Source organism: Theobroma cacao, chromosome 10 (assembly GCF_053813885.1).
Source record: "Theobroma cacao isolate CCN51 chromosome 10, ASM5381388v1, whole genome shotgun sequence".
Taxonomy (NCBI): Eukaryota; Viridiplantae; Streptophyta; class Magnoliopsida; order Malvales; family Malvaceae; genus Theobroma; species Theobroma cacao.
Genome location: NC_142648.1, coordinates 1,954,360 through 1,981,066, shown reverse-complemented (window position 1 = coordinate 1,981,066; position 26,707 = coordinate 1,954,360). Strand labels below are relative to the sequence as shown.

At 31.5% G+C, this 26,707-nt stretch overlaps 2 protein-coding genes, 1 long non-coding RNA gene, 1 other non-coding gene and 2 pseudogenes across 7 annotated transcripts; all 6 read left to right on the top strand.

Annotated features, from left to right (window-relative positions):
* Positions 1 to 6,345: 6,345 nt before the first annotated feature.
* LOC18586049 (polyprenal reductase 2 pseudogene) lies at positions 6,346 to 7,371 on the top strand (annotated as a pseudogene).
* Positions 7,372 to 12,366: 4,995 nt separating this feature from the next.
* Positions 12,367 to 12,463, top strand: LOC148760251 (U6 spliceosomal RNA; annotated as a pseudogene).
* A 1,081-nt stretch (positions 12,464 to 13,544) lies between these two features.
* Positions 13,545 to 14,846, top strand: LOC18586048 (uncharacterized). Of its 4 annotated transcripts, none has more exons than XR_016028840.1 (3): positions 13,545 to 13,655; positions 13,809 to 14,220; positions 14,305 to 14,846. It is a non-coding gene; the product is annotated as an uncharacterized LOC18586048 (long non-coding RNA). The 4 variants fall into 4 exon arrangements; XR_016028841.1 differs by having other exon boundaries at positions 13,799 to 14,220; XR_001929654.2 differs by having other exon boundaries at positions 13,545 to 13,961; positions 14,109 to 14,220.
* On the top strand, positions 13,565 to 13,667 carry LOC148760250 (U6 spliceosomal RNA). The gene has a single exon (XR_016023299.1). It is a non-coding gene; the product is annotated as a U6 spliceosomal RNA (small nuclear RNA).
* A 2,217-nt stretch (positions 14,847 to 17,063) lies between the features above and the next one.
* Positions 17,064 to 19,138, top strand: LOC18586046 (glycerol-3-phosphate acyltransferase 5-like). The gene is made up of 2 exons (XM_018128711.2): positions 17,064 to 17,875; positions 17,968 to 19,138. Exons 1-2 carry the CDS (start codon positions 17,327 to 17,329, stop codon positions 18,883 to 18,885), a joined length of 1,467 nt encoding a protein of 488 aa, XP_017984200.2. The 5' UTR covers positions 17,064 to 17,326; the 3' UTR covers positions 18,886 to 19,138.
* A 5,795-nt stretch (positions 19,139 to 24,933) lies between these two features.
* LOC18586045 (putative E3 ubiquitin-protein ligase RHC2A) lies at positions 24,934 to 26,657 on the top strand. The gene has a single exon (XM_007009186.3). The coding sequence runs from the start codon at positions 25,077 to 25,079 to the stop codon at positions 26,250 to 26,252; it is 1,176 nt and encodes a 391-aa protein (XP_007009248.3). The 5' UTR covers positions 24,934 to 25,076; the 3' UTR covers positions 26,253 to 26,657.
* The last annotated feature ends 50 nt before the right edge of the window (positions 26,658 to 26,707 follow it).

Genomic DNA, 26,707 nt, shown 5'->3' with positions numbered 1-26,707 from the left:
TTTAAAAAATAATGATAATTTGTTTTTAAATTACATAAATTAATTTCAACTTTCAAGCCCTTTACAAAATTTTGTTTCTACTGTATATTGGGTACAAAGGAAATCTAATAAATCAGAATAATATACAGTGATGTTGATACGTAGCCAATCGTCTTCAAATATCTCAGTCAATGGAACTATTACACGTGGCGTAGGAGTTGGGTCCCATTTTAACTCTTTTAGACCAGGCCAACTGGTCATTTACGTTTATAACACCATCATATTATATGAAAAGACCAAAATAGGCATAAGAAAAGTATTTTCTCATGTAACAAAAAGAATGTAGGAAGATATTTTCAACTTTTTCCCAATAGCTGGACTTTTTTATATAAAATTAATAAAAATTACATTATAAATACTTTTTTATTGAAATTTGGTTTTAGTTTCTCTATCTCGAATTTAATGAATTTCGTCAACACACTTTTATTAAAAGTCAGATTTAAAAATAATGGATAATAATGTTAAAATTTTACTTTTAATTTCAATGATGTGACACTTTGATAATGACTTAATATATTAAAATAGATTAATAATTTTAATTTATTATTTTACTTAAATAATAATTATTTTTAAAAAATCTAAAACTTTAGTATTTTTATTAAAAGTGAAAGCTTTTGTATTAAAATTTGTCGCATGCTTAAAAACATTTTGATTAATATATCACGTTATCAACAAAAAAAATTGGGTGACAAAATCTAATTACAAATAGGTTAATAATGTTATCAATTAATAAAAGTGTAAGGATTATACTCATTAAAATTTGGATAAATGACTAAAATCATGTAATTCAGATAATAGAGGAAACAAATTCAGACTTAAATCATAGGATTAAAAATATAATAATTGGAGATATTTTGAAACAATATTTTTAATAGAAAAATAGTTGGGAAGTGCAAATATGAATTAGAAAGGAAAAAAAATTCATGGCAATATCTACACTTCTAGGGTTGTGTGAATAGTTAATTCGGTAAAATCGGTTTTGAAAATTTCAAAATTGAAAAAATCGAACTCTTCTTCTCAAAAAATCAAAATTGAACAGAAGTAGTTTAATAACCATAAAATCAAACACTAAATTACTTTGATTGATTTGATTCTAAGGGAAAAAATTGTGAGAATGTGACATTTTTTTACAAGATCTCATGTTGACATTATTTTTATTTTGTTTTTTAATTTTTTAGATTTTCTTTTATTTTGTTTTTTATTTAAGTAATAAATGAAAAATTCTGGTTGGTTTTTTGAACTCAAAACTCAGTTATTTTTTTGAAAAATTACTCAATTAGGTTATTTCGGTTATTTTAGTTGAGAAAATTTAAAATCAAAAATCGAACCGATTAAACCATTTTAATCGAACTTAATTAACCTAAATAATCAGATACCGAACTAACCAAATTAAAAAAATTAAAACTTACTTCGATTTAGTTTGGTTTGATGTGATTCTTCGATTCGATTTGAATTTTACAGCGCTATACACTTCCATACCTTTCTAATGGTTGCCAAACTATTATTTATGGAGTTGCACGGCTAAATTAAAACTAGGAGACCATGGAGAAAATTGTTATATTCAATTCAAAGAAAAAAAAACCTTTATTTTAAGGATTTTTTTTAAATGGGCCTCATGTATAAAGTGTTTCTGATAATAGATCTTCTCATAATTTTAACTGATTTTAATCAAGAGAATTAAAATTTGGCTAAAATTACCCTTAATGAAACAAACTCATTTATTTGGTTCCGCGTCTCAACCCGAAACTTATTAACAGGTCAAGTATGTTTAGGTTTGCGCCTCAAACCGACTCATATTCTTTGAGCTTTTCTCGTCAGACTATTTATCTCTGGAGTATTCCTTATCATAAAGAAAAATGTTTAAGCATTTTGAGCATTTTAGAGAAGTTTTTGATACACAAGAAAAATCTTTGAGCGTTTCGAGCATTTTTAAGCATTTTGGAGTGAACTTTTATATATGAAGAAAAACCTTTGAACATTTTGAGCATTCTTTGTCAAGTAGGCATATTCATTAATTATGTTGTTAAATGGAATATTGTGTATCGTTTGAAATTGTTGATCTTGTTAAATGAAATTCAGTAGTTTTGCTAGTCTTTGGGCATTCATGATTGACTTTGGATATTGCGTGACTGACTTTAGATATTACGTGACTAGTTTTTAGGCATTACGTGACTGACTTTGGACATTACGTGACTAGTTTTTAAGTATTGTGTGACTAGTTGATATAGCATTGTGTGACTAGTTGATATATATTGCGTGACTAGTTAGTAAGGGATTGTGTGACTTAAGCATTGTTTAAAAACTAGTAACGCAATGCCTAAAAATCAGTCACGCAATACCTAAAACCAATCACATAATACCAAAAACCAGTCACATAGTGATTAAGTCACGCAATTACCTAAAAACTAGTCTCGTAATACTTAAAAACTAGTCTAATCAATTCAACTCCTTAACTTTGGGGTTCTATGAATAAACTAATAAACTCAAGAACCTAAAACGTATACTTTTTTTTTTTTTACTAAGCCATAAAATTGTGCAATTCATAAAAGATAGGTTACAAAACTCCATAACCCTCTAAAGCAAGACAAAATATATCTCTATCAATAGGGTCTTGCTCACTCCCCTTATACAAAAATAAAATATACTTCCTCTACAAAATATTCCTTGAACAATTTCAACTCAAAATCCCATAAAAAAAATCAAAATCCCCAATAAAGATGCTTAACAATCATCCCAATCCCAAACACAATAAAACCGTGAACCATCATAAAACTCATCAAACATGCTTTAGCTATTCCTTCTCTAGGAGCCCATCATCTTAACCAATCCGATCCAACTCATCAACACAGACATCTCCATTGCAGCACACCTTTCAAAGCAAATCATCACTAGAAAGCATCCAGTTACCACATTCATCATACTGCCTACAATTACCATAGAAGAGCAAAATCATTGTTCATCGCCCTTGAGAACCCCAAGATCCACCATCTACAAAAATAAAACAGAATAGGAAAGAGCTTGATGTCATCTATGTTCTTTGAATGGCGAGATAAACAGCATTTGACTAGAGAGAAAAATCGAGATTTAATTTTGTAATTTTTGTTTGGATGACGGGATAGAGAAAACTGAAACCATTTTAATTTATCTGAAGTTATTTAAAGAGTATTATTGTCAAGTCATGTAAAAAATTGACTAAAAATAATTTAAATTATAAAAAATTATATTTTTGAATTGAGCTTATGAGAAAAGTTATTTATCACAATTTTCTCTTATTTTAATGTTGAGCGATATACAAATTGTTAATCTTTCTTTATTTTTTTTATTTTCTTTTACTAGTAAGATTCAAGACAAAATGGTAATGTCACATGCATCTTTTACTAATGTAAAATACGTTATATTTTACTCACTTGATTGTGTAATTCTCTCTTTGCATATACTCTTTCACTTATAGGGGAGGGAAAACCCACCTTGATTCGAATTTAACTCAATGTTGTATCTTTCAAGAAGTCCCACATTAGTAAAAAGTTTGATAAACTCTTATAACATGTTCATGAGCTCACATTTCAACATAAAAAGACATCTATAATAGGTGAAAGATGACATTTACTTATAAACTCGAAATTTATCTCATTTCTTATTGATGTAAGATCCATAACAGTAACACTTGTGCATAAATTTCTTTAATTTACAAGTGATCATCGAAATAAAATCTTATAATAATAATAATAATAACCTTTGATGTATTGAAATATATTTCTTTAAATTTTTACAATTTGTTTTGATGGATAAAGTTTTAATTATTTAAAAAAATCTTATAATTCACTTTTAAAACATTATAAAAAAATAAAAGGCCATCAATTACCTTGAAATAAATTAATAAATTATTTGAAGGAAAATTTTGGCCAAAACATGGACCAGTCTAGCTAATTAAATTATCCCACACACTTTAACATAGAAACAGCAAATTTTAATTAACAACCTAAATCTGGGGTCGATGAGTTTGCCTTTTGATTATTTTAATATGGTAGCAAAAGCAATATTAAGCTTTTAATTATGTGGGGAAATGTCAGCTTTGCCTAATCTTTATCATACAATGTATAAAGACATACACTTGCATACATGTGATGCTGTTCGGTCTTTTATAATGCTTTGGTACGAGAGTCACGTGATCTGTCTCTTTGGCCTTTGCATTCTTTAATCACATAATTAATACCCTTAATCCATTCATAAATGTAATTATTATTAATTAAATACCATTACTTTAATCAGATCTGACAATTCATGTTTTCGTGTCTTAAACGTGTCAGATATGAAACACATTAAGATTAAATACGAACACCACACAAATAATATTCATGTTTTAAATCTAAAACGCGTACACGTATATATTTAATAACCGTGTAACACGACACGACACAATTAACACATTCGTTAAACACATCAATATACGACACGACATGATTAATAAAACAATTAATACATTTAACACAATTAAATTAAAAAATTATAATTAACTATAATAATATTATTTAAATTTAAAATCAATAATTATAACAAAACAAAATAATAATAACATTAAATATAACAAAACAAATGTTCAAAATTAAGGTTTATACATGGTATAATTACATTATTATCTTTCCAAAATTTAAAAAAAATTTAAAATAATTGTTTAAAATTATTTAAGTAAGGTTAAAATAATCTTGGATTATTAATTTTTAACAACTTGATAAACGTATTACATATACACGTCTAAACACGATTAATTAAACGCGTTACTCGTATTTGACACGTTAAGATACGAAAATTTTTATATCTTAAACGTGTCAAACACGGAACATGTTAAAGCTAAATCCAAACTTATTTAACCCCGTGTCTTTCCGTGTCGTATTAACATACCGTATCCAAAATTATCAAGTCTAAACCTAATTGTATGCTTAAGTGAATATCAATCTCTTATGACACTCTTTTGCTTTTTTTTTTCTTTAATTATCACAAGGTTTATATAAAGATATAATATCTAAAAAACACTATCGAATTATTTAAACAATTCAAATATTATTTATCATTTTATGTCATGTGACGTTCACATATCATAATTAATAATAACGTGGACATGCTGATATAGCATTTTTTCACAACTGACATCAATGTCATATCGGTATCATGTATATATAAAATGGCAATTAGTTTACCATTAATTCATATTGGACTCAAAATAAAGAATTTGATTAAACATGATAAAAATAAAAATTTATTTAAATTTTTTTGAATAATTTATTATATCTTATTTAAATAAAATCCGTGCTGTCCTTTTTGCTTTGCCTCTATTTGGTTAAGGGTGAGCAAATTGATGGATTGGGTGGTTTGGTCTACTATACTTAAGGACTAAATGGACCAATCATTTTTAAAAAATCGACCAAATATAAAAAAAGACAAAACCGACCAAACATAGAATTGGTAAAGTTGGTCTGATTTTGGACCAATGGACCAAAGTTTTATCACTATTTTTTTTGCCAATTATAATATTAAAAATTATAAACTTCATCCATAATTATATATATATGAAATTAATTATATAATTTATATGTTATAATGTTTTATATCAAAGTTTGTATAAATAATAACTAATTATAAATAATATGTTATAAAATCTAAAGTGATAACTAATAAAGTTATTAAGTGTAATCATATAAATAAAGTTTATTATAAATTATAGTAATGTTTATGTATAAATTAAACATATGTATATATAATATATTTATACAATTATATATATTCATAATATTTTATATTATAAAGCATTACTAAAGTGTAATAATTATAACATCTTAATATGTAGAATAGTTACTATCATATATTATAATATTAACATTTATATCATTTAAAATATATAACTTATAATTTCATATTAATATAGATTTATAAATAAATATATATAATTAATATTAAATTGCTATGATTATGATATGTATATGTCCATATAATATTCTAATATATTTTAAGTATATTATTAATTAAGTTTACTATCAATTCTTCTTAATATATATAAAAAAATATATAAATTAATATATATATATAAATATATAAAAAATTAGTTTGATTTTTTAGGTGGATTGATTTAAAAATTTTAAAATTGAGAACCGACTAAAAAATTAATTGGACCAAACATTTTGGATTAATTGATCCAATTAATTCAATTAAACTGAATTATTTTATTTAAATCACATTTGATTTAGATAAATAATTGGTTTGAATTGATTTTGCTCATTCTTATATTCGGCGGGGAGTACAACTCCGGGAAGAATGAAAGTGGTTGGAGTTTTGATCGAAGCTTTTTCTTTGCAGTCAATGGACACCATGAAAACATGCTTTATTTGGCTTCTAAGGGCGGGATGGGCAGCCGGGACTCTTCCTTTCCTCATCGCTTCACTCCCTTGTTCACGTCTCGGTTCATTTCACACCCTTGTTCTTGGATATGTCAAGAGGGGCAAGATTATGCCATCTTCTTCATCCCACAAGTTGACAGTTCCTCAGAGTTTCTATCTACACTTTTATTTGTTGGCTGTGGTTTGGACAACAGTGTTGTTAATGGGAACTTGGTGGTTTGCAGACAAAGTTGCTCCTTTAAGTCACTTAACTGGAGGTGGGTCTCATGTTTTTTCCTTGCACAAGTCTGGGTTTACTTCTGCTGACGACAGACTCACTGTCTGTAAGTCTGTGTTCTTGCTGTTGTTGATGGAAATTCATGTCCTGAGGCGCCTTTATGAGACCCTTTTTGTTTTCAACTACAGCTCTTCTGCTCGAATGCACGTTGTTGGATACTTCACTGGCATTTGTTATTACATAGCAGCACCTCTGTCACTCTCTACATTTTGTGCAGCTGATCAAGTGGCTGAATTCAATGTCGAAGGCCAAGAAATGGTGTCAATTACAGGTTTTGATTTGCGGGGATATGTCAAGCCCATCACTAGCCTTGGATGGTGCCAATGGGCTGGTGCTGCTATATTTGCTTGGGGATGGCTGCATCAATGCTCCTGTCATGCAATTCTTGGTTCACTTAGAACACATAGATCAGATCAAACTGTTGAATATGTGATTCCACGTGGTGATTGGTTCAACATCGTCTCAAGTCCACACTATTTAGCTGAGATGGTAATCTATGTCGGGCTATTGGTTGCCAGTGGAGGAACTGACCTCACTATATGGCTACTCCTTGGATTTGTGGTGGCTAATCTAGCATTTGCTGCAGCAGACACTCACCGCTGGTACCTCCACAAGTTCGAGGACTATCCACCTGACCGCTGGGCCATTCTTCCATTTGTTTACTAGTTTCTGAGTAACGGCGAATTCAGGTTAAAGGATAATTATAAAGATAGTCTCTCTTTTTTTTAAATAATTTAATCGGTCATTAAATTTTACGATATATTTATATTCAAGATACATATAAAATTGCAAATAACCTAATATGTTATGTCATATGTTGAAAAATATTAATTGTTCATGGCATTCACTCAACAACTGAAATTTCTTGGATCTCCAAAAATGTTATATATTATTAATGAACTATTAATTTGGTAAATTTTAATTTATTTAAAAAATTATGAAATTTAATAATTGTCACATCGATATAACTAGATCCCCTTTTAGATATTATTTGTAAGTTTGTGAGAAAAAATTATTAAACAAATGATGAGGAAACAAGAATGAAAGAGGGAAATAAGAAAATTATCTTTTGTTTTATTGTTTGGTATATATATTGTTTAATATAATCAAGTTCATTGAATTTTGTCCAGCATATTCCGTTCCTAATAGTATTATTTACCATCTTTTTATTCATTTATTTTCAGTGCTCATGTGATCAACAAATAAAAAAATAAATATGAAATTTTCTTGTTTACATTCTTTTACGACGAAAGAAATAAATATTATTATTAAATGATAGGATATGAACCTTAGTATAATGATATAATGTCACTTTTATAATTTTAAAAAATGTCCAATATGATAATTATATTAAGAAAATGTTTAATGTGGTACCTAAATTTTTATTTTGTTTATCAACGTTTTAATTTCGTTAAGAAAATCTTATGACATGTTAATGAATCAATCAAAATGTGTCATGTGACTAAATAATGTCACATCACTCTTTGGTCTATGACACGTGACGTAACTTCATTTTGTTTAAAAAAATCATTTTTAAAAAAATTAAGAAACAAATTTTGGAAAAAAAATATTTTCTTTTAAATTTTATTTAATTATTAAAAATAAAAATATATATTTTGTGTGTTTGCCTTTTTTAATACTTATAATTCATACTCATAATATAAAGTGAAACACAAATATTTGTCTATGTTATTGACAATTTTAAAATGTGACACTAAATTCATGCAAAGTGACACATGACCAAAAAAAGGACATGATTCATATTTTCGATTTCTAAATAATGTAGGCTTAGTCAAGATTAATGACGTGAATTAGGGTTGCCAACGAACAAGGTCAATGGTGGAGTCAGAATTTTATATTTGAAGGGACGAAAATAAAAAATTCTATGTTTGTAGGGGTGAAATTACAATTTTTTGAAAAAATAGAGAATAAAATTATCAAATTTTAAAAAATTTATTGAATTTTAAAAGTTTAGGGGGGTGGGAGCCCCTACTAGCCCCCTCTCCCTCAACCTTAGGGCTAGGTATTCGGTAATTTTAAAGTACTCTACCCCAAACCCCTATTAATAATAGGATAGTCAAACCTTATAACTACCTGATTATTTTTTAAAATTTTTTATTTGAATCCGAACCTTAATACCTTATTCACTACTCATTAACTACTCAAACTCGTTTAAATAACCGATTGTGTACAAGAAATTTATTAATCTCTTTATGAGTATCCAATTATTCGAATTCAAATCCGTACTTGTATAAGATTGTGATACCCTGTACCCTCGTATAATAGTTAACATAACCGTATCGATAAGACGAAGGGCTAACTAACATGGATTTAAATGTCAAATAGCAGTATCGGGTGAAAAGAATATTCTAGAGTAAAATATTTCACACGCGTGAAAATAATCATTAAATAATAATATTTTTATTGAAGATGAATTAGCGAGATAAAAAGTGATTCAGAAGTGAATCGAGGCATAATAAGACATTTTGGGTTCTAAGGAGATAAGTGAAAAATCTTAAAATAAAATAATATTTTTATTAATAAAATAATATTAAAATATTAATATTTTATTTGATATCGAAATTAGTCATAAAGGAGGAGTATATGGTCAATCTAAGTTGGGGAGAAGAAAAATGAGGAAATTTCATAGAAAAACGACGTTAGTGGGGCTCGCGTGTCTTTATTAAATAAATTAGCTCGGGTAAGTATATATTTAAATATTATGGTGATATCACGTTGAAGTAAAAACTTTATATTTTGTTTATACACATGTAAATGATGAAAAATAGAAAAAAATTGAAATTAAAATATTATTGGGAGGACTAAATTAAAAAAGAGAGAAACTTTAAGGGTAAAATGATAATTTTTTCATGAGCTTAGTCCAAGCTTCTAAAAGAAGCTTTGATTCTTTTCTTCCTTATTCATGGCTGATCTTTATCTCTTCAAGATGGCGTTTTTCTTCTCCATCTTCTTCCTCTCACGCCATTTTTCTTTTTTTACCATAAAATTCAAGTTTTTCTTCTCCTTTCTTTTCTTTTCTTACTTCTCCATTCTCCTACCCCTTTATTCACCCAACCCACAACTCTCAACCCCATTTTTCATCCCAACTAAACCTTAGGAGAGAGAAAGGAAGAAAGAAGAAAGGAAAGAAAAAAAGGAAAAAGGAAGAGAAAAGCTCGGAGGAGGCTCGGCCTTGGAAGAGAAAAGAGAAAACCGAGAGGTTTTCCTCCCCACCCATACACCAGCGTTGAGGTTGAAAAGATTTTGGTGGTTTGCCTTGTGGATTTCAATGTAAGGAAGGTAGGAATTGATGTTTTGTTTGAAAGTATGTAGTTTGAACCAATTATGATGTGAGGTTTTATTTGTGGTAGCAAGGATCAATAAAGATCCAAGGAACCCGAGGCATGCATGTGGAAGAATCTTGGAATGCGTGGTGATTTTGAGCTAGATTTAGTGGTGGGTAAGCGTTCTAACCTCTAAATCACAAGTAGAAAGGAAAAATGAGATATGTATTGATTGTTTGTGATTGTGGCAGCATGTTAAAGTAAATTGTGATGCATGTGGACTTAGAAAATGCTTGATGAAAGTAAATTTATAGTTGTTGCCATATGCTAGGTTATTGGTGTGAAAATGATGGTTGAACTTGATAAATATCCTTAGAAAAGATTAATATATGTGCTAGAGTCATAAATAAATTATCGGTATTTATAATCTAAAGAATTACGCAAGCAAAGGATAAAGGTAACTTTGGTAAAAATGTGTCAAGATATAAGTTAGTTGAATAAGGATTCACGATTGAATGAAAAAGAGAAGTAGAAATGATATAAACTAAAGATATTGAATTTGGATTGTGGCTAGGAAGTGTAAAAGTAAAGATAGTGTACTGTGGTGGCATGTCAAAGGAAAATAACAAGCGACTAGTAAGTAGAAATAGCTAGATACGCTTCCGAACTAATAACGACATAGTATCCCGCTATTGTAAGGTGAGTGAACTTGCATTTAAAAGGTTTTGAACAAATGCATATGTGTTGAATGAAATGCTAGAATATCCTTGGTTGACTCTTTTCAAATTTATGCACGGGAACAAACTTTTCACAAGTGATACTTCTACGTTTTTAAACGTATAATGTGATAAATTACGTATTTGAAATATTATGTTGAATTGTCAATTGATTTGTGGCATGTGATGTATTGTTATGCAAAGATTCTAGTTACATGTTGTTATGTGTACTATACATTGAAATGTAATGCTAAATGATAATTATAACTGTGCATGTGCTGTGTGGAAGTGCACATGATGGTGTCGATAGTGTGCGGTGTGGGAGAGCACATGATGATGATATATGCCATGTGCGGTGTGGAAGAGCACATGATAATGATATATGCCATGTGCGGTGTGGGAGTGCACATGAGCTGAGTTGAGGTTGGCGGGTGTATGTGCGGAGTCGTGGTGGCTAGTGTGGGGATGACCTTGGTGTATGTTTGAATTATCTATATATTTATATATACAAAATGTATACGTGAATTTTTACACGCATGTGCACCTGTCCTATAGAGTAGAGATTTTTGAAAAATGTAATGTGATTGAATTGTATATTGAAAGTTGATATTCTTAAATATTTTCAAAATGAGTTGAAAAACAGCATGGCATCGAGTTTTGTTTATGATATACAAATTGCATGGTTTCAATACAAGCGCATCGTGTTTTTTAAAAAATCTTCCGTGTCATTTGCTTATTCCCTTCTTATGTTTACTCACTGAGTTTATACTCATTCTTTTCAACTTCATGTTTTGGTTTTCAAGATTGAAGGTAGTTGGATTCTAGGTCGAGGTGCTCCCTCCTATTCATCTTTCGATAGGTTTACTACGACTCTCAATGATAGTACCCACACCTAGAGTCACTCCGCTGGTTGTCAAGGGTCTGTTGTATGTTTATATGTGATTGTTTAATGTAAATTGTGAGATTTGTTGTGAACTTTGTGTGTACTTGGTTTTATGACTTAAATTTTAAAGATATTGTTACTAGAAATTACGAGTTTTAGATCTTAAAGAAAAAAAAAGTGATAGTTGGACTACTGACGGGTTTACATAGAGAGGTTTGCTTAGGCTTGGTGAGCTTGCTTATTGGGCCCATGCGTCGGTCATAGCCCGAGTTTTGGGTTGTGACAAAGATATATTTGTAATTCACAATTGACATCCATACAATTCACTAATAATTAAATTTATAAAAACAAACAAACATTAAGAACTTATTTGAATTTTTTTAATAATTTAGGAGTTTTTTTAGATATTATGTCAATTTAAAACTTAAATAACAAATTATTTTAAAAATATCTTATACAATAACTTAAATAACTTAAAACAAAAAAATAAACATGTATAGTAAACATCTATCATTAGGTGTGGATATTGGGTATTCAAGAGGTGCTACTCGAACTCAAAACCGATACTAAACTTACTATTTGTACTTGTTCTGAATCTGAATATAAAATATTAATATTTTATATAATCAGGTCGAATATTTACAAATATTCGATTAAAGAGTACCTATTACCATCACTAAACTAGTAGTTGGCCAGCTAAAAACCAACCAAAGATCCCACATTAGTTATGAACAGGGCAATAAAGATTTTTATATATCAAAAAATGGCATCACACATAATCCTTTCGAGGACATCCGATAAAATTGGAATAATATAGAAAACATGACCACTACACAAGGATGACATGCAAAAATCGAGAAAAGGTCCAAATTTTCATCTTCATGGGTATTGCTCACTTCAGATTGCAATTTAGAGTGTTTTTCAGGGATCCATTATTCAGATTTGAGATAGTTTTTGCTGCACAATTTGCCAATATAGCTTCTGCTTTTTTCAGTGTAAGTTCTATACAACTATTTGTACTGGTAGTTGGTAGTACAGAGTACATTAGCTACTTGTATTTTGTTATGTTTAAAGGAACCTTTACATTTTTAGAGTTGAAATTTGTTCATAGACGATATCTTTATAGTTGGGTTGTAGAATCAATTGATCAAGCAGTTGCCCTTGTTAATCATGGTTGGCCAATGATAGATTGGAAAGTTTTGGTCTTGATAAAGATATAAGAGATCTTTTTATGAATCAACTCTAAGGTGCTAGCTGGTTTGTGCTTGATGTAAAATATGTACTTCATGGATGCTCAATAATCTGGCTTTGTGCAAAAATTGGACTTATCACTTGTGTCTCGTTTCACTTGGTAGTCTAACCCTTCAACTCTTTCCATTCAATAACGCTGTGCAATTGGACAATGAGGTCTTGACTAAGAGTTTCCATACATAGTGCTGATAGATTTGCTGGTTATCAGTGCTAATCTTCTGATATATTTAGCAGAACTGAAGAACTAAATTCTGCAGCATGAAGTGCAATTTGGTGCCATGCTTGGCCCTTGCTGTTAAATATTCTTTAGTCATGCACTGTTGGTGCTTCTGAATCACAAGTTATAATTGTCTAACTGCAAATTGTCTAACTGCAAACTTTGGATCATCAAGTTTTGCCAAGTGTTACCAAAACTTGACCAAAACGTAAAGCCAATCGCCCCATGAAAAGTTTTTCCTTCAGGAAAAGTTGATCAGCTGGGCTTTGATGTCCAGGAATCAGACCCATTCATTTGGTTGCGACACGTCAACAGCCAAGTGCGGGGTTTACGTGAGTTAGAAGGCAAATGCAACCACAAAGCCCATGGTTTCTGCGCCACACCTAAGACTCAACCAGCCCACTTGTAAGGCCTTAGTCAGCTTAGTCAGAATCCAACTAAACTCCCACATTACTTAGGAATAAAAGAGTAAAAGGTTTTATATCACAGAAAGAAGCAGGCGCTGGTTGTCCCTTCGGGGACATCCGATAAAATTGGAACGATACAGAGAAGATTAGCATGGCCCCTGCGCAAGGATGACACGCATAAATCGAGAAATGGTCCAAATTTTTTTTTAATTTTTTTTCCTGAATTTCTGCATCTGTTTCCACCTCTTTCCCTGTTTCCTTTAGCTAAACAACTGATGAAGAGGCTCATGGTAGTTTAAATTCAGATAGGTCTGGCTTAGTTGATCTGTTTTCAGTGATTTGCAGGTGGTCAATTCTGTGTGAATCATGCCAAAAATTTTGCTTTCTCTGGATATGAAAGGGCATGGTTGATCCTTAACGCGCGATGTGTTCTTCTACAAACTGATGCAGTAGCTGCTATCTATAAACTCCCACTCTTTGGGTGTTTAATTTTCCTGGGTAGAATCTGAATTTCTGATATAGGAAATGACTTCTCTTATTAATCTAAGTACCCTTTCTTTTGGTTGAGATTGTGCGTGAATTAGTATGTTCTTGACTCTCGAGCTGAATTCTTATGAATAATGCTTAGTTGCCCATATTTGCTAGTTATTGGTGCTTGTCTCCTGTCATTTTATGCTATACAACATTAGGAAGATTCAAGGAAATGAAGTATTACGGAAACAGAGAAGTGCCCCCAAATTGATCAAGTCGTCTGCAGGTTGAAAATTTTATGTTGCAAGTAAGTAATTTGGAGCCAATGTTAAGATTGAGACTAACGGGCTGAATCTTCTTTACATGGCAGCTGAATCCATCGTATCAACGATTCTTACAATCATGGTGAATTCTCTGAAAAAAATTTTGCTGCATAATGGAACTTTTCTACCTCTTGGGTGTAAGCTGCAGTTGTTGTAGTGCATCAACACACTCAATTTATCAGGTCCAATTATTGCAGCCAAATAGTTTTTGTGTTAGTTGGATTTGCAACAGGGTTTTTGTTTGTACAGGCTTAATTATTAATCACCCAAGGAGAGGATGCCATTGATTAGTCTGCATCAAGAGAAAGCAGCCAGACAAAATTTACTCGTGGAGAAGGCTAAGGTTTCTCTTTCTTCTTTTGAACAAAGCATTGTTTATCAAGTGACTTATGTTGGGATCCATTATTTTGCTTCCTGAGAAAGAATGTGTTGCTGTTCACATAGATCAAGGTTGTATGATATGACTTACAGCAAATGTTGTCCCATAGTTATAGCTTATACATGAAGTTTGTTGTTTCTATCTGTCTGATTTGACTTAATTTGTTGTTTCTCTCAACTCAATGATAATCTCATGACTTATATTGGGAAAGAAAACATAGAGAAAGAAACCACAAGTGTGATTATATTCCAACATGTTAAACATTGCAGTTCAAAGTTCTACAAAAATCTCCCATTTATCTGAGACAGACTATGAAAGAAAAAGTTGGAGAAATTGCAGGCTGAGGACAAAATTTTTTCCAGTCCCAACTTCCTTCAGTTTGAACTGCACCCTGCCTAGGTGGTGAACGCTTGGGCTTAGAAATGGTATTCGATGAGCCCAATCATAGTCAGACAGACAAAGACCTTGTAATCTAAGCTTTGGAGATTACAATCATAATCATGGCATGATTATAAAAATGTCTGTCAAATCCAAAGAAAATGGATCATTCGAGGTGATCAAGCCATACTGCCATAACCTTAAGTTCAATCTTACTCAAGGAATAATCCCATTGACAAGGATGTCTGTGTTCAGCAAAATCTATCAGAGTGTGTACATGATCATGACAGATCAGACTTATGTTGACATGGTCATATAAAAAACTTATTCAATACCCCATTGAAAAGGATATGTGGGTTTACCAAGCATTCAACGATGAATTAACAAAGGGTTTTGTCACTTTTCAGTTTTCTAACCAACCTTTTACCTAACTTAGGCAGGAAAAAATTCTTCCCCGTGAGAACCTGACCAGATGAACCACCTTTTTCCCAGATTTTGCAACTAATTCAGAGAGACAGCAAAACTTTTCTAACCTACTTTCAATTCTTCTTGCAAGCTTCCCCATTAACAAAATACCCCAATTGCCAGCTTTATTATATAATTAATGAGATTGCCTACGCCATTTGAGTAACTAGATGGAAAAATGGGGTTTCTGAATTCTGATTAATTCCTGCTGTTGTGAAGGCAAGTTGCGCAGGGGCAGAAAATTTCGGCTTTGTGACACTAGAAATATGGTGCAAGCCATTATTATGTGAACAATGAACACCATCACACACAGATAAATCAATTTCAGAAAAGCTTTTACAGTACAAAAAGGTGGGTTCACAAACATAGCTGTCACCTATATTAAGGAAAGGACTTTTCTCCTGTATAGCAAATCAGAAACTGTCTCTTCTCCATTACCCAAACTAGAGCTATCAAAAAAAAAATCAAAATCCCTTTTGAATTAATCAAATACCAACAACAAACTCCAGCAAAGGAGGTACTTATGACAGATTGGACAAGTTACAATGAATTTATTGCAAGATACAATATTGATACTGTTGTTTCAATGGTTGCGTATGTATTAATGACTAGAAAACAACAGACAGTGACTTGTTCATGTCGGACTATGTTTTTGTGATTGATATTAACCGAAACTTCAGTGTAGTTTAACTTTTTCAAGGATGGGGTAATTAACAACTTGTAAGGTTTCAACAGGGGTGGCTTTTAAAGCTTCAAGTCCTGGGGACACAACAGTTAGCACAACCAGCACCTGTGCTTTGGAAACAAGATGAACAGCTCATCTTCAGTTCCAACAATGAACAGAAAACATACAGAGAGAGATTAAACCGAATCCTAAGCTGGGATTGCAGGATCCTGGAGGAGGATGAAGAAGCCTCGCAGTCGCAGAGGCTGAGTGAAGGGTATTAAGAGCTGCCCGTCACCAGGAGTGAAGGGTAGGGGACCTGCTGAATGTTAATGTAAGAGGGGTTGGATATACCCTTTTACAGGAAAGTGAGATCAGTGTTCTTGCTAGCAATTAAGGCAGGGGAAAGTCTTCTGCCTAATTAAAACACTTTAACCAGCATATGGTACTATTGTCCTCAATCGATTTCTTTTTCAACCACCCAATTCTCCAATCCTATATTTAGATAAAAATTTTAAATTCGAGTCATAAGTTTGTAAATCATGATGATAAACCGAATAAACTGAAAAAAAAAATTCTGTGAGTGACAGAATCCCAAATGGCATCACAACAAAAAGCACTCGGATTGGAAAAGAGAAATTGCTTGCTTCCTTCTCATGAAACATCGAGAAAGTGACCCATTCTCTAGCACTAACAAATATCTTTATTTATTTATATATAAATATATACTTTATGTATATATAACATTTAAATTCCTGTTCAAATTAAGCCAAGTTAGTGGCCTAATTAAGGGCAATAAACCGATGGCGCAGTCGCCATTTTCTTTTTCCAAAAAGCTTAACTTTACGTCCATAAATCTTGACTAAGTTTGGTGAGGTTAAGTAATCTATCTTCGAGTATTACCGTGGCGTATAATCCTTTATTCTTTGCAGATATATCAGACTATTTTGGAGGCTTAAGGCCAAAGGGACACACTTTGCAGAAAAAAAAAATGTGTATAAGAGAAGTAGTTGTGAAACTGATAAACTGCCTTGCTCTCGCATTAGAGACTAGTCAATCCAAACCCTTGCTCTCTAACCTTATATCCCCACAGCCCCTTTCGTTTTCCTTCATTCAAGAAAACCCAAAAACTTCTTTTGTGATCACATAAGCAAAAAAAAAAAGAAAACACAAGGAGAAAAGAATGGAATCAGTTGTTTCTGAGCTGGAAGGGGTTCTTCTGAAAGACCCAGACCCTTTCTGTTACTTCATGTTGGTGGCGTTTGAGGCGTCCGGGTTAATCCGGTTCGCTTTGTTGCTGTTGTTTTGGCCAGTGATTCGGTTGCTGGACATGTTAGGATTGGATGATGCAGGGTTGAAGTTGATGACCTTTGTCGCTACGGCGGGGCTTCGAGAGGCGGAGATTGAATCAGTGTCGAGAGCTGTTTTGCCAAAGTTTTACATGGATGATGTCGACATGGAGGCTTGGAAAGTGTTTAGCTCGTATGATAAAAGAGTTGTGGTGACTAAGACGCCTAGGATTATGGTGGCGAGGTTCGTCAAGGAGCATCTACGAGCTGATGAGGTCCTTGGAAGTGAACTTGTGGTAAACCGGTTTGGGTTTGCTACTGGTTTCGTTAAGGGTGATATCGCTTCTATTTCGAGTAGAGTTGCCAAGTTGTTTGTCGACGAAGAGCCTACTTTGGGGCTTGGAAGAGCTCCGTCAAGCTTTCAGTTCTTGTCTCTATGCAAAGTAAGTCTCTCGAGAAATCTACAGTCCGAAGATTTTTCTAGTTATAATGCTAGCTATACCTGTTCTTCATGTTAACATTACATTTTTAACAGAAGCAAATGCACCCACCATTGATGACCAACCAAAACCTCCACGACCACCAGCTGCTCCGCCCCCTCCCAGTGATTTTCCACGACGGCCGCCTCGTGAAGCGACCGACCCCTTCAACCGCTCTCCTAATCCTTCTGTGGATGCCATTAGGCATCTTACTGGCAACCATCCGTATCGTCGTCGGCCTAATCCTTCCAATGCGAGTTATCCCCTACATGTCCCGTTTATTTGGTGGTAAGATCATCGTCAAAGGCAAACAACCGCCACCTGTTTCCGGTAGCAGCTCCGGGGTCTTATTCGTTTGCACACATAGAACCCTGATGGACCCCGTGGTGTTATCCGCCGTGCTCATGCGCAAAATCCCAGCAGTCACGTACTCCATTTCGAGATTATCCGAGATCCTGTCACCAATCCCGACGGTGAGACTAACAAGAATCCGGGAAGTCGATGCCGAGAAAATCAAGCGTGAACTAGCCAAAGGTGACCTAGTGGTTTGCCCCGAAGGAACAACTTGTAGGGAACCATTTTTATTAAGGTTTAGTGCCCTCTTTGCTGAATTGACAGACCGAATCGTCCCGGTCGCCATGAACTACAGGGTAGGGTTTTTCCATGCAACCACAGCTAGAGGCTGGAAAGGCCTGGACCCAATCTTCTTCTTCATGAACCCTAGACCCGTTTACGAGGTGACGTTCCTGAACCAACTGCCGGCGGAAGCCACGTGTTCGTCGGGAAAAAGCCCGCACGACGTGGCGAACTACGTGCAAAGAATCCTGGCCGCTACGTTAGGGTTTGAGTGCACGAACTTTACTAGGAAAGACAAGTACAGGGTATTGGCTGGGAATGATGGAACAGTTTCATGCACTTCTTTTGTTGATCAGGTTAAGAAGGTGGTGAGCACTTTTAAGCCTTTTTTTCAATGAAATTATCAAGAACAAAAAAATATGATTATTTGTTTTTTTTTTTGTGCTAATTTCTTGGAATAAATTGATTTAATTGTGGTTTTTTTTTTCTTGTACATGGTGGGATTTGTATTTTAATTTCTTTTTTTGGATTTATTATTTGTGGAATTGTTAAATAATTTGTAAGGATGATTAATGTTAATCATTGTATTTAAGGTTAATGTTAGTTCTTCCATTTGAATAATATATGAACACAATTTGTTCCTATGTCAAATATGATTCTACAAATTTTATTTCTCGCAGCCGGAAATATATCTTATATACAAGTCGAGGTATGTTCGATGAATTATTTATTCCTTATAGATTTGTTGTTGGCATCGAAGATATTGATACTCTTATCAATTGAAAGTTCGATATATACACTGATTTTGATGATAAAATTACGTTTTATTTTAAATTATTTTATTATACATAGTTTCAAATCCAAAAATTGCATACTCAATTTTACTTAATAAAGGAGAACTTGTACATTTTAATGTAGATTTAATTAAGGATTAAAGCTTTAAGCACATGAATTATGTTATGATTTACAATGAGTTAATTATAAAACTTAAATATTCCCATAGAAATTAACAATGTAATATCAAACCAAATATAAAGTGCCCTTTCATATACTTTTATAAATTAATTAATTTTTATGGGCCCATGTTTGCCACAAGTTTTAGAGGGAAGCCCAATAGAGTCCAAGCTAAAGCCCACTAGTTAAGCCCTGCTAATTAATTAAATCTCAATTAGATTGTAATGATATTTACCTAATTAGATTCTAACTTTTATAAAAAATTTTAGAAAAGTTTCAAATTTGAGTATTGATTCATGTTAATACGAAAATTATAAAGAACGGAGAGATTATATATTCAGAACACGCTTTCTTTAAAACAATATCAATATGACTTTCTTCGAACCAAAATCAATATAGTATGAAATTTAATTAGCATGTCGTTTCGTACTTAGTACTAAATTAATTAATTTATTTATGTCATATTTTAATATTATTTCATTAAATACAATTAAAAAAATATATTCAAAGGTTAGCCATGGCCTGCATGAAGCTTACAATGAGTGATCCGAAAAATTTTAAAATAATGAAATAAAATAAAATAAGGGCAAGATGTGCTCATATCATATGATAGTGAATGAAAGGGGAAATGAATTATTGGTGTACCAGATAACATTATTTTCTTATAATTCGAAATTAATTGCCATATATATAAAGTTTCCTTGGCTAGGAGAATTTGCGGTCCCAGCTAGTTCAAAATAGAAAAATATTTTTCTCCTTAATAATTATATATATATACATCATTGCTTTTCAAGTTTAATTTTTTTTCAATTAGTTTTTAAACGTTTGATAGTTATTTAATTAAATATTTAAAATAATTAAGTTAAAGATTTTTTAAAAATTTGATTTGAAAAAGTCAAATAAAAACAAAATAATAATAACGCGGATTGAAATCTTGAAAGTGATAGTAAATTAGCTATACCATCACTTTCAAAAAAAAAAAAACAAAAGAAAGAAAAGGAGACTTCATATTGAAATGTGGAAATTTAATTAAAATTATAATCAAGAAAATTACTTAAACCATATGCATCCTAATAGATAAATTCGAGACACCGTCTATTCTTTTAAAGTTTTAAATTCAAATCTTAAAATTGATAAATGAGTTTTGATTGTTTATAAATCGTAAATTTTTATATTAAAAAAATCCCATTATTATCACATAAAAGTTAATAAATTTTAAATTCATTTTTCTTGTTTCAATTTCATTATAAATATATCTTTTGTAGATATGTAAATGTCACAAACCCGTATTTTCAATCTAAAAAACATTTTATCTCGTGATTCATCTCATCTTTTACTGATATTACACCCACTCCCATCTCTAAAAAAATAACAACCCGAACATAACCTTAACAAAAAAAGGTGAGACATCCTTAAAATAAACATGTGAATTCCTTAAAAAAAAAAAAAACTTTGGTCAAGGTCATGAAGAGCAAAGGCATACATACGTAGCCACCAACAACCCCAAACAATGATGAATTCACATAGAAAAAACAAAAAGCTCATGAAACTTTGAATGGAAATGACTTTGAAAAACAAAAAATTAAAAAATAAAAAAGGGTTATCTCTTTATTGCCTTTTTGGCTAAGAAACGTTGAACAAAGGGTTTACAAGAAAACCTTTGAAAAGTAGTTTTCTCGGAGTTTCAAAGGGTTTGGGATTGTGTTAAGGAATCACATCCATGGTCAAACTTTTACTTTCCTTTGTAAATGAATAAAGGCAAGAAGAAGGAACCAACAAGAGAGAAAAAGTCTATGTAAACGAGTGGTGGGCACTACAACATTTTCCAAAGTCTATATCAATTTGGTCCATGTAATGTGTAATGTGTCCTTTCTTTCAAACTTTTTTCTCCATGTATCAATCAAAACCATTACTTAGTTTTATTTTACATGAATTGAATAATTAACAAGTCCGTCTACTTGTCTCAACCGATGGTAAAAAAATTCGACTTTAAATCATCTCGATAGTTTTTTATTAACGTTAATTTTAAATTCACGGTTACGACGTATTTATTTTTAATCTTAAAAGATTAAATGACATATTTATATCGAATTGAAATATGTTATTTTTTAATATTACAAAACAAAAATATTTTCTTTCCAAGGAAGGAACTGTGCAAAAAGATAACAAAATATTTAGTCATTCAACCAATGTTCACAAAGTCATTGTAATGATATCATTTTCTGTTTTAGAAATTCCTTTGACTTTTGTTTGGTGGTTCATCAACCATATATACAGTCTAAATTGAGAGTCAAACTATTCAAATTAATGGATGCTTAAATCATTCTCATGATTGGAATATTCGATTCGAATCAAGATTAGGCAAAGTATTGTAAACTTTAAATTGATTTTATTTCTACACATATTTCATATTTTTTTAATGTGAATTTTAGCTATTGTGATTAAGCAGAAACAATTCGTATATAAATACATACGAATGATTTATAATTAAGTAAAAAATTACATAAAAATGAAATTATCTCACATTTGGCTTATTCAAAATTTGAATTTAAATCTAAAAATATATTGTTATTCATGATATCACTAATAAATTATATGTAAGTAAGATAAGGAGATCAAATAAGGTAAGTAATAGTAAAACCCGTGTTTAGAATTAAAAAATAAGAATATGATATCTAAAAAAAATTTGAATTATTTTAAAAAATTTAAATAAGTCTTTATTCTTTTATTACATTAAAATAAATTCTTATACATTTATTTTAAACTTAATAAACACTTATAATTAAAGATTAACTGACTATTATTTAGTTAAGATGTTACTTATTATTTTATGTCGCATAGTGCTAATATGACATAATAACATGTCATATCGAATTATAATATAATATGTTACTATGACATGAAGACATGATCATATGTTATTTTTTACTTTGTGTAATAACGTCATGTCAATGTCATATAGACATAAAATGACGAATTATATTTTAATTAATAATAATTAATTAATCGTTAATAATAAGACCCTCTTTGATAAAAAATAAAAATATAAAAATTTAATAGAATGTAAAAAAATATTATTTAATTTTTTAAAATAGTTCAAAAGCTTGAATTCATGAATAGTGCTATGATTTTTTTTTTTCAAAATAAAAGGAATTCTTCTCCTATAATTATTTATTTGCTTTAATAATTGAATCTATTCAATGACGATATTTTGATCACATATCACCTTATTTTATTGGTCGCGGGTTTAGATTGTTTTGAAAATTGAATTAAAGCTCCAACTCTTTTAAAATATTGAAATGTATGACAAAATGGTCGGTTTGATTATGCCCTTTAATTTGGATTAAATTAATAACTTCTAATAAAATACACAATTATTTCAACAAATAATTAAAATTTTAAAAATTATAATAACCAAGTTGTCTACATGCATATGCATTACTCCACACGTCCAAAATCACAATAAATAAAAAATATAAACAAAATATACTAAAAAATATGTGCCTGCAAAAATTATTTCATTTTAATTATAAACTTGCATTTATATATTCACTAATAAATAACACAATGAATCAAAATTATAGTGTATGATTGCTCGCAAACAAAAATTCTAAATTCGAATTATAATATAATAAAATATAGAATTTTATTAATTAAATATTACTTCTAAAATGAATTAACTTGGTTTTTGATTGATTTGATGGCCTACGAAGTCAAATTTTGGGAAACACGGCCAAACATAGCCTTAAATGTGACAAGAGGAAGAAGACACGAAAGCATGCGAAATTTAGAAAGTTGATGACGTGTCCGATAAGGACGTGGGCCACCTTGTTCGTGTATCATGACTCAGATTTCAAAACGCGTGCCACGTTTCGTTTTTTATAGGAATATCAAGGATATCAACCAGCGCGCGTGTCCACCACTCGACCAAGCATGTTGCTCCATGCTTTTGGAATATTCTTTGCCCTTTCTCTCTTTTCTTTTTCTTTTCCTTTCCTTTTTTGTATTTTTTTCCCTTTTAATAAATAGTTTAATTATATTTGTAAGGAAAAAAATAATTTTCGATCTACGAATTGATTTAATTAAAAAAAATTTTCATTTCAATAATAAGTAATATTCAAATTTTATTAATGACTTCTCTTAATAAATCCCGACAAAATACGATAAATCTTTTTTGAATTTTAAAATTAAAAAATTTATATACCCAAAATTTTTAACCTCAATAAAAAAATTTTATTTGAATTAAGAATTTTAATAAAAAAGTAATTATATTTAAGTTTAAGAAAGGAAATATGAATTATCATTCTTCCTTTGAAATTAAAGGATTATATAAAATAAATAATCGAAACTATTAACCCTAACATTTAACAGTATGAGTAATATTAATATGAGAAATTTATTAAATATATAATTTAAAATTACAAAAAAAAAACAAAACAAGATATTAAATTGAGAAAATAGATTTTTATTCATGAAATATATGATTATATTAAAATTTTAAATAATATTTTCTTGGTGATTTAAATTGTGGAGTATATGAATTAATTATATTATTAATTGACTTCAACTATATGAGTTACAATCCTTTGATTCAAAATTCAAAATGGCTATTGTTTTAATAACTCATTAATTGTGGTATTTTAAATTTAATTAAATACGTTTGGTGCTTTCCTATTTATCAAATTTTAAATTTGATTAACGGTACAAAATTGTTGGGTAGTTGAATTCTAAAGCTAAAATTTAAATTTAAATATTCACCAATTGATTGCACAAAATTCCAACACTTTAAACAATTAAGGATTATACATAATATAATTTCAATAAAATCATATATTACTCTACTTTACTTTTATATAAATAACTATTTATATGTTAATAAATTTGTAAAAAATAAAAATAAAAATGATGCAAAAATTGAAATTGTAAAATAATTTTCTCTTTTTGTAAAAATGGATAATTCTAATTTATAATTGATGTTATGTTTTAATTATTTATCTATTTTTAACCAAATTTTAATTTTAAATTTTAATTGTAAAGTGATAAATTTATTAAAATAACATGTTCGAATTATAATTATGTGTCACGTACTCAATATATTTTTTATATTAACATTAGTTTTACCGTTAAATTATATTAATTTTCTTTAAAATAAAAAAATTCAAAACCTACAATTTGTTTCCTTTTTTTTAATATAACCTTGAAAAAACCTGAACCAAATAAATTTGTTACAACAAATTAACTTCCTTTTTTCTTATCGCAGTTAAAAGTTAAACCCAATTTGTACGCCGTTAAAACCCCACCGGCCAGGTAATTTAACTTCACTAATCCCCTATTATGAGCTTAATCCACGTAGTTTTTAAACGTCGTTTTAAATTATCCAATGGAAACAATCCACGTGTGCAAATTACAGCGTAGCCACCACGCTAACGCGGCTTTCCTGTTAATCTAACCTTTATATATAAAATTAAATTATTCTTCCTGCTCTTACAGTTTATCAAACTTTTTCTTCTCTCATTTGCTTCTGGTACCAAGCAGCGGAAAAGAGAGAAAATGTTCACTCATTTCGAAAAATAGTTTTCTTTTTTTCCTCCTTTTGGAATTTCTTTTGCTTTGTCTCTTAGATCTGAATTAAAAAATGGCGACAGCGACGACGTCGTATTGGTGTTACCGATGCAGCCGATTCGTCCAGATTTTTAACCAAGATCCGATCACTTGCCCCGGCTGCGACGGTGGATTCGTCGAAGAGATCGAAAACCCGTCTCACACAGCGCGTACGGTCCAGGCTGGCTCCCATCGCTTTGGCAGCCACAGGTTCCCCGCAGCCTCGATGTACACTAACACTACTCCCACCACCAGCACCATCCTCCGCCGTAGCCGTCGTAACGGGGGCGATCGGTCACCTTTCAATCCCGTCATCGTTTTACGAAGTGGAGCCGCTACCACCACATCATCTGCCGCCTCCCCCTCCTCCGCGTCAGGGGAAAATTCAAATGTTGAACACAACGGGAGAGGGTTCGAGCTATACTATGACGACGGAGGCGGGTCAGGTCTTCGGCCGTTACCCCCGAGTATGTCGGAATTTCTGCTAGGTTCGGGGTTTGACCGATTGATTGACCAGTTATCACAAATGGAAATCCAAAACGTCGGCCGTTACGAGCAACCGCCGGCGTCTAAAGCGGCGGTAGAAGCAATGCCAACGGTGGAGATAGACGAAACCCATGTTTGCAACGAATTATACTGCGCAGTTTGCAAAGAGCAATTCGAGTTGGGAACCAAAGTTCGAAACATGCCTTGCAATCACTTATACCATTCTAACTGCATACTCCCTTGGCTTCAGTTACGAAATTCATGCCCGGTTTGCCGGCATGAGTTGCCCGCCGCAGTCGGCGAAGAAGGGAGCGAAAGCGGTGGCGGAAATTTAAATTCGTCCGAGGAGGTTCCGGTGGGATTGACTATTTGGAGGTTACCGGGCGGAGGGTTCGCTGTGGGGAGGTTTTCAGGGGGAAGAAGAGGAGGAGCAGGGGAGAATAGAGAGTTTCCGGTTGTTTATACGGAAATGGATGGTGGTTTTAGCGGCGGAGGGTTGCCGCGGAGGGTTTCGTGGGGGAGCAGAGGGAGTAGAGGGAGGGAAAGAGGAGGGTTTTTTGGAAGGCTTTTGGGGAATTTGTTTGGGTGTTTTGGTGGGTCAAGTTCTTCTCGGTTGGATTCAAGGATAAGTAGAAGTAGTAGATCTCTTTTGCTCTTTACTGCTTCTTCAAGGAGAAGAAGAGGTTGGGCTGTGGAAGTTGATAGTGGAAGAAGAAGATGGTAAATAATTTTAAGCCCAAAGATTGTGAAATCCTCAAATCATTGTAAATATTAAGAAAAATCATGAGATGGGGTGTTTCCAATTCACAATATTTTGTCAAGAATTGATGATTTTGTGAATTGAAGATAAAGGTTCAGACTTTGATCTAATTGAAGTGAAAAGCAAAGAAGGAGATGGAAGCTTGAAGCCAGAGGCTTCGAAGGAAAAAATTGTGCCAGATAGAAAGCTAGAAGGTACACGGCTCATTGTACGTCGGTGCCTTTGTACTCAGTTTAATTTTTAGTTTTGCACTGTTTTTTTTTCCTTCATTATTTGTAATTTGTAGTTTGCTGTCTTTGATTCTTTTTGGCAAGAAATCTAGCATAAATTTTTATTTGGAATATGAATGAATAACTATGTGTTACATAATTTGGTTCTTTTAGTTTGAATGTTCTTAGCAAATGTCTTGATTCTTGATT

Coding starts and splice junctions, on each gene's coding strand:
- LOC18586046 (XM_018128711.2), top strand. CDS start 17,327: ATGGAATCAGTTGTTTCTGAGCTGGAAGGGGTTCTTCTGAAAGACCCA. Junction 17,876..17,967: donor AGTTCTTGTCTCTATGCAAA/GTAAGTCTCTCG, acceptor CATTTTTAACAG/AAGCAAATGCACCCACCATT.
- LOC18586045 (XM_007009186.3), top strand. CDS start 25,077: ATGGCGACAGCGACGACGTCGTATTGGTGTTACCGATGCAGCCGATTC.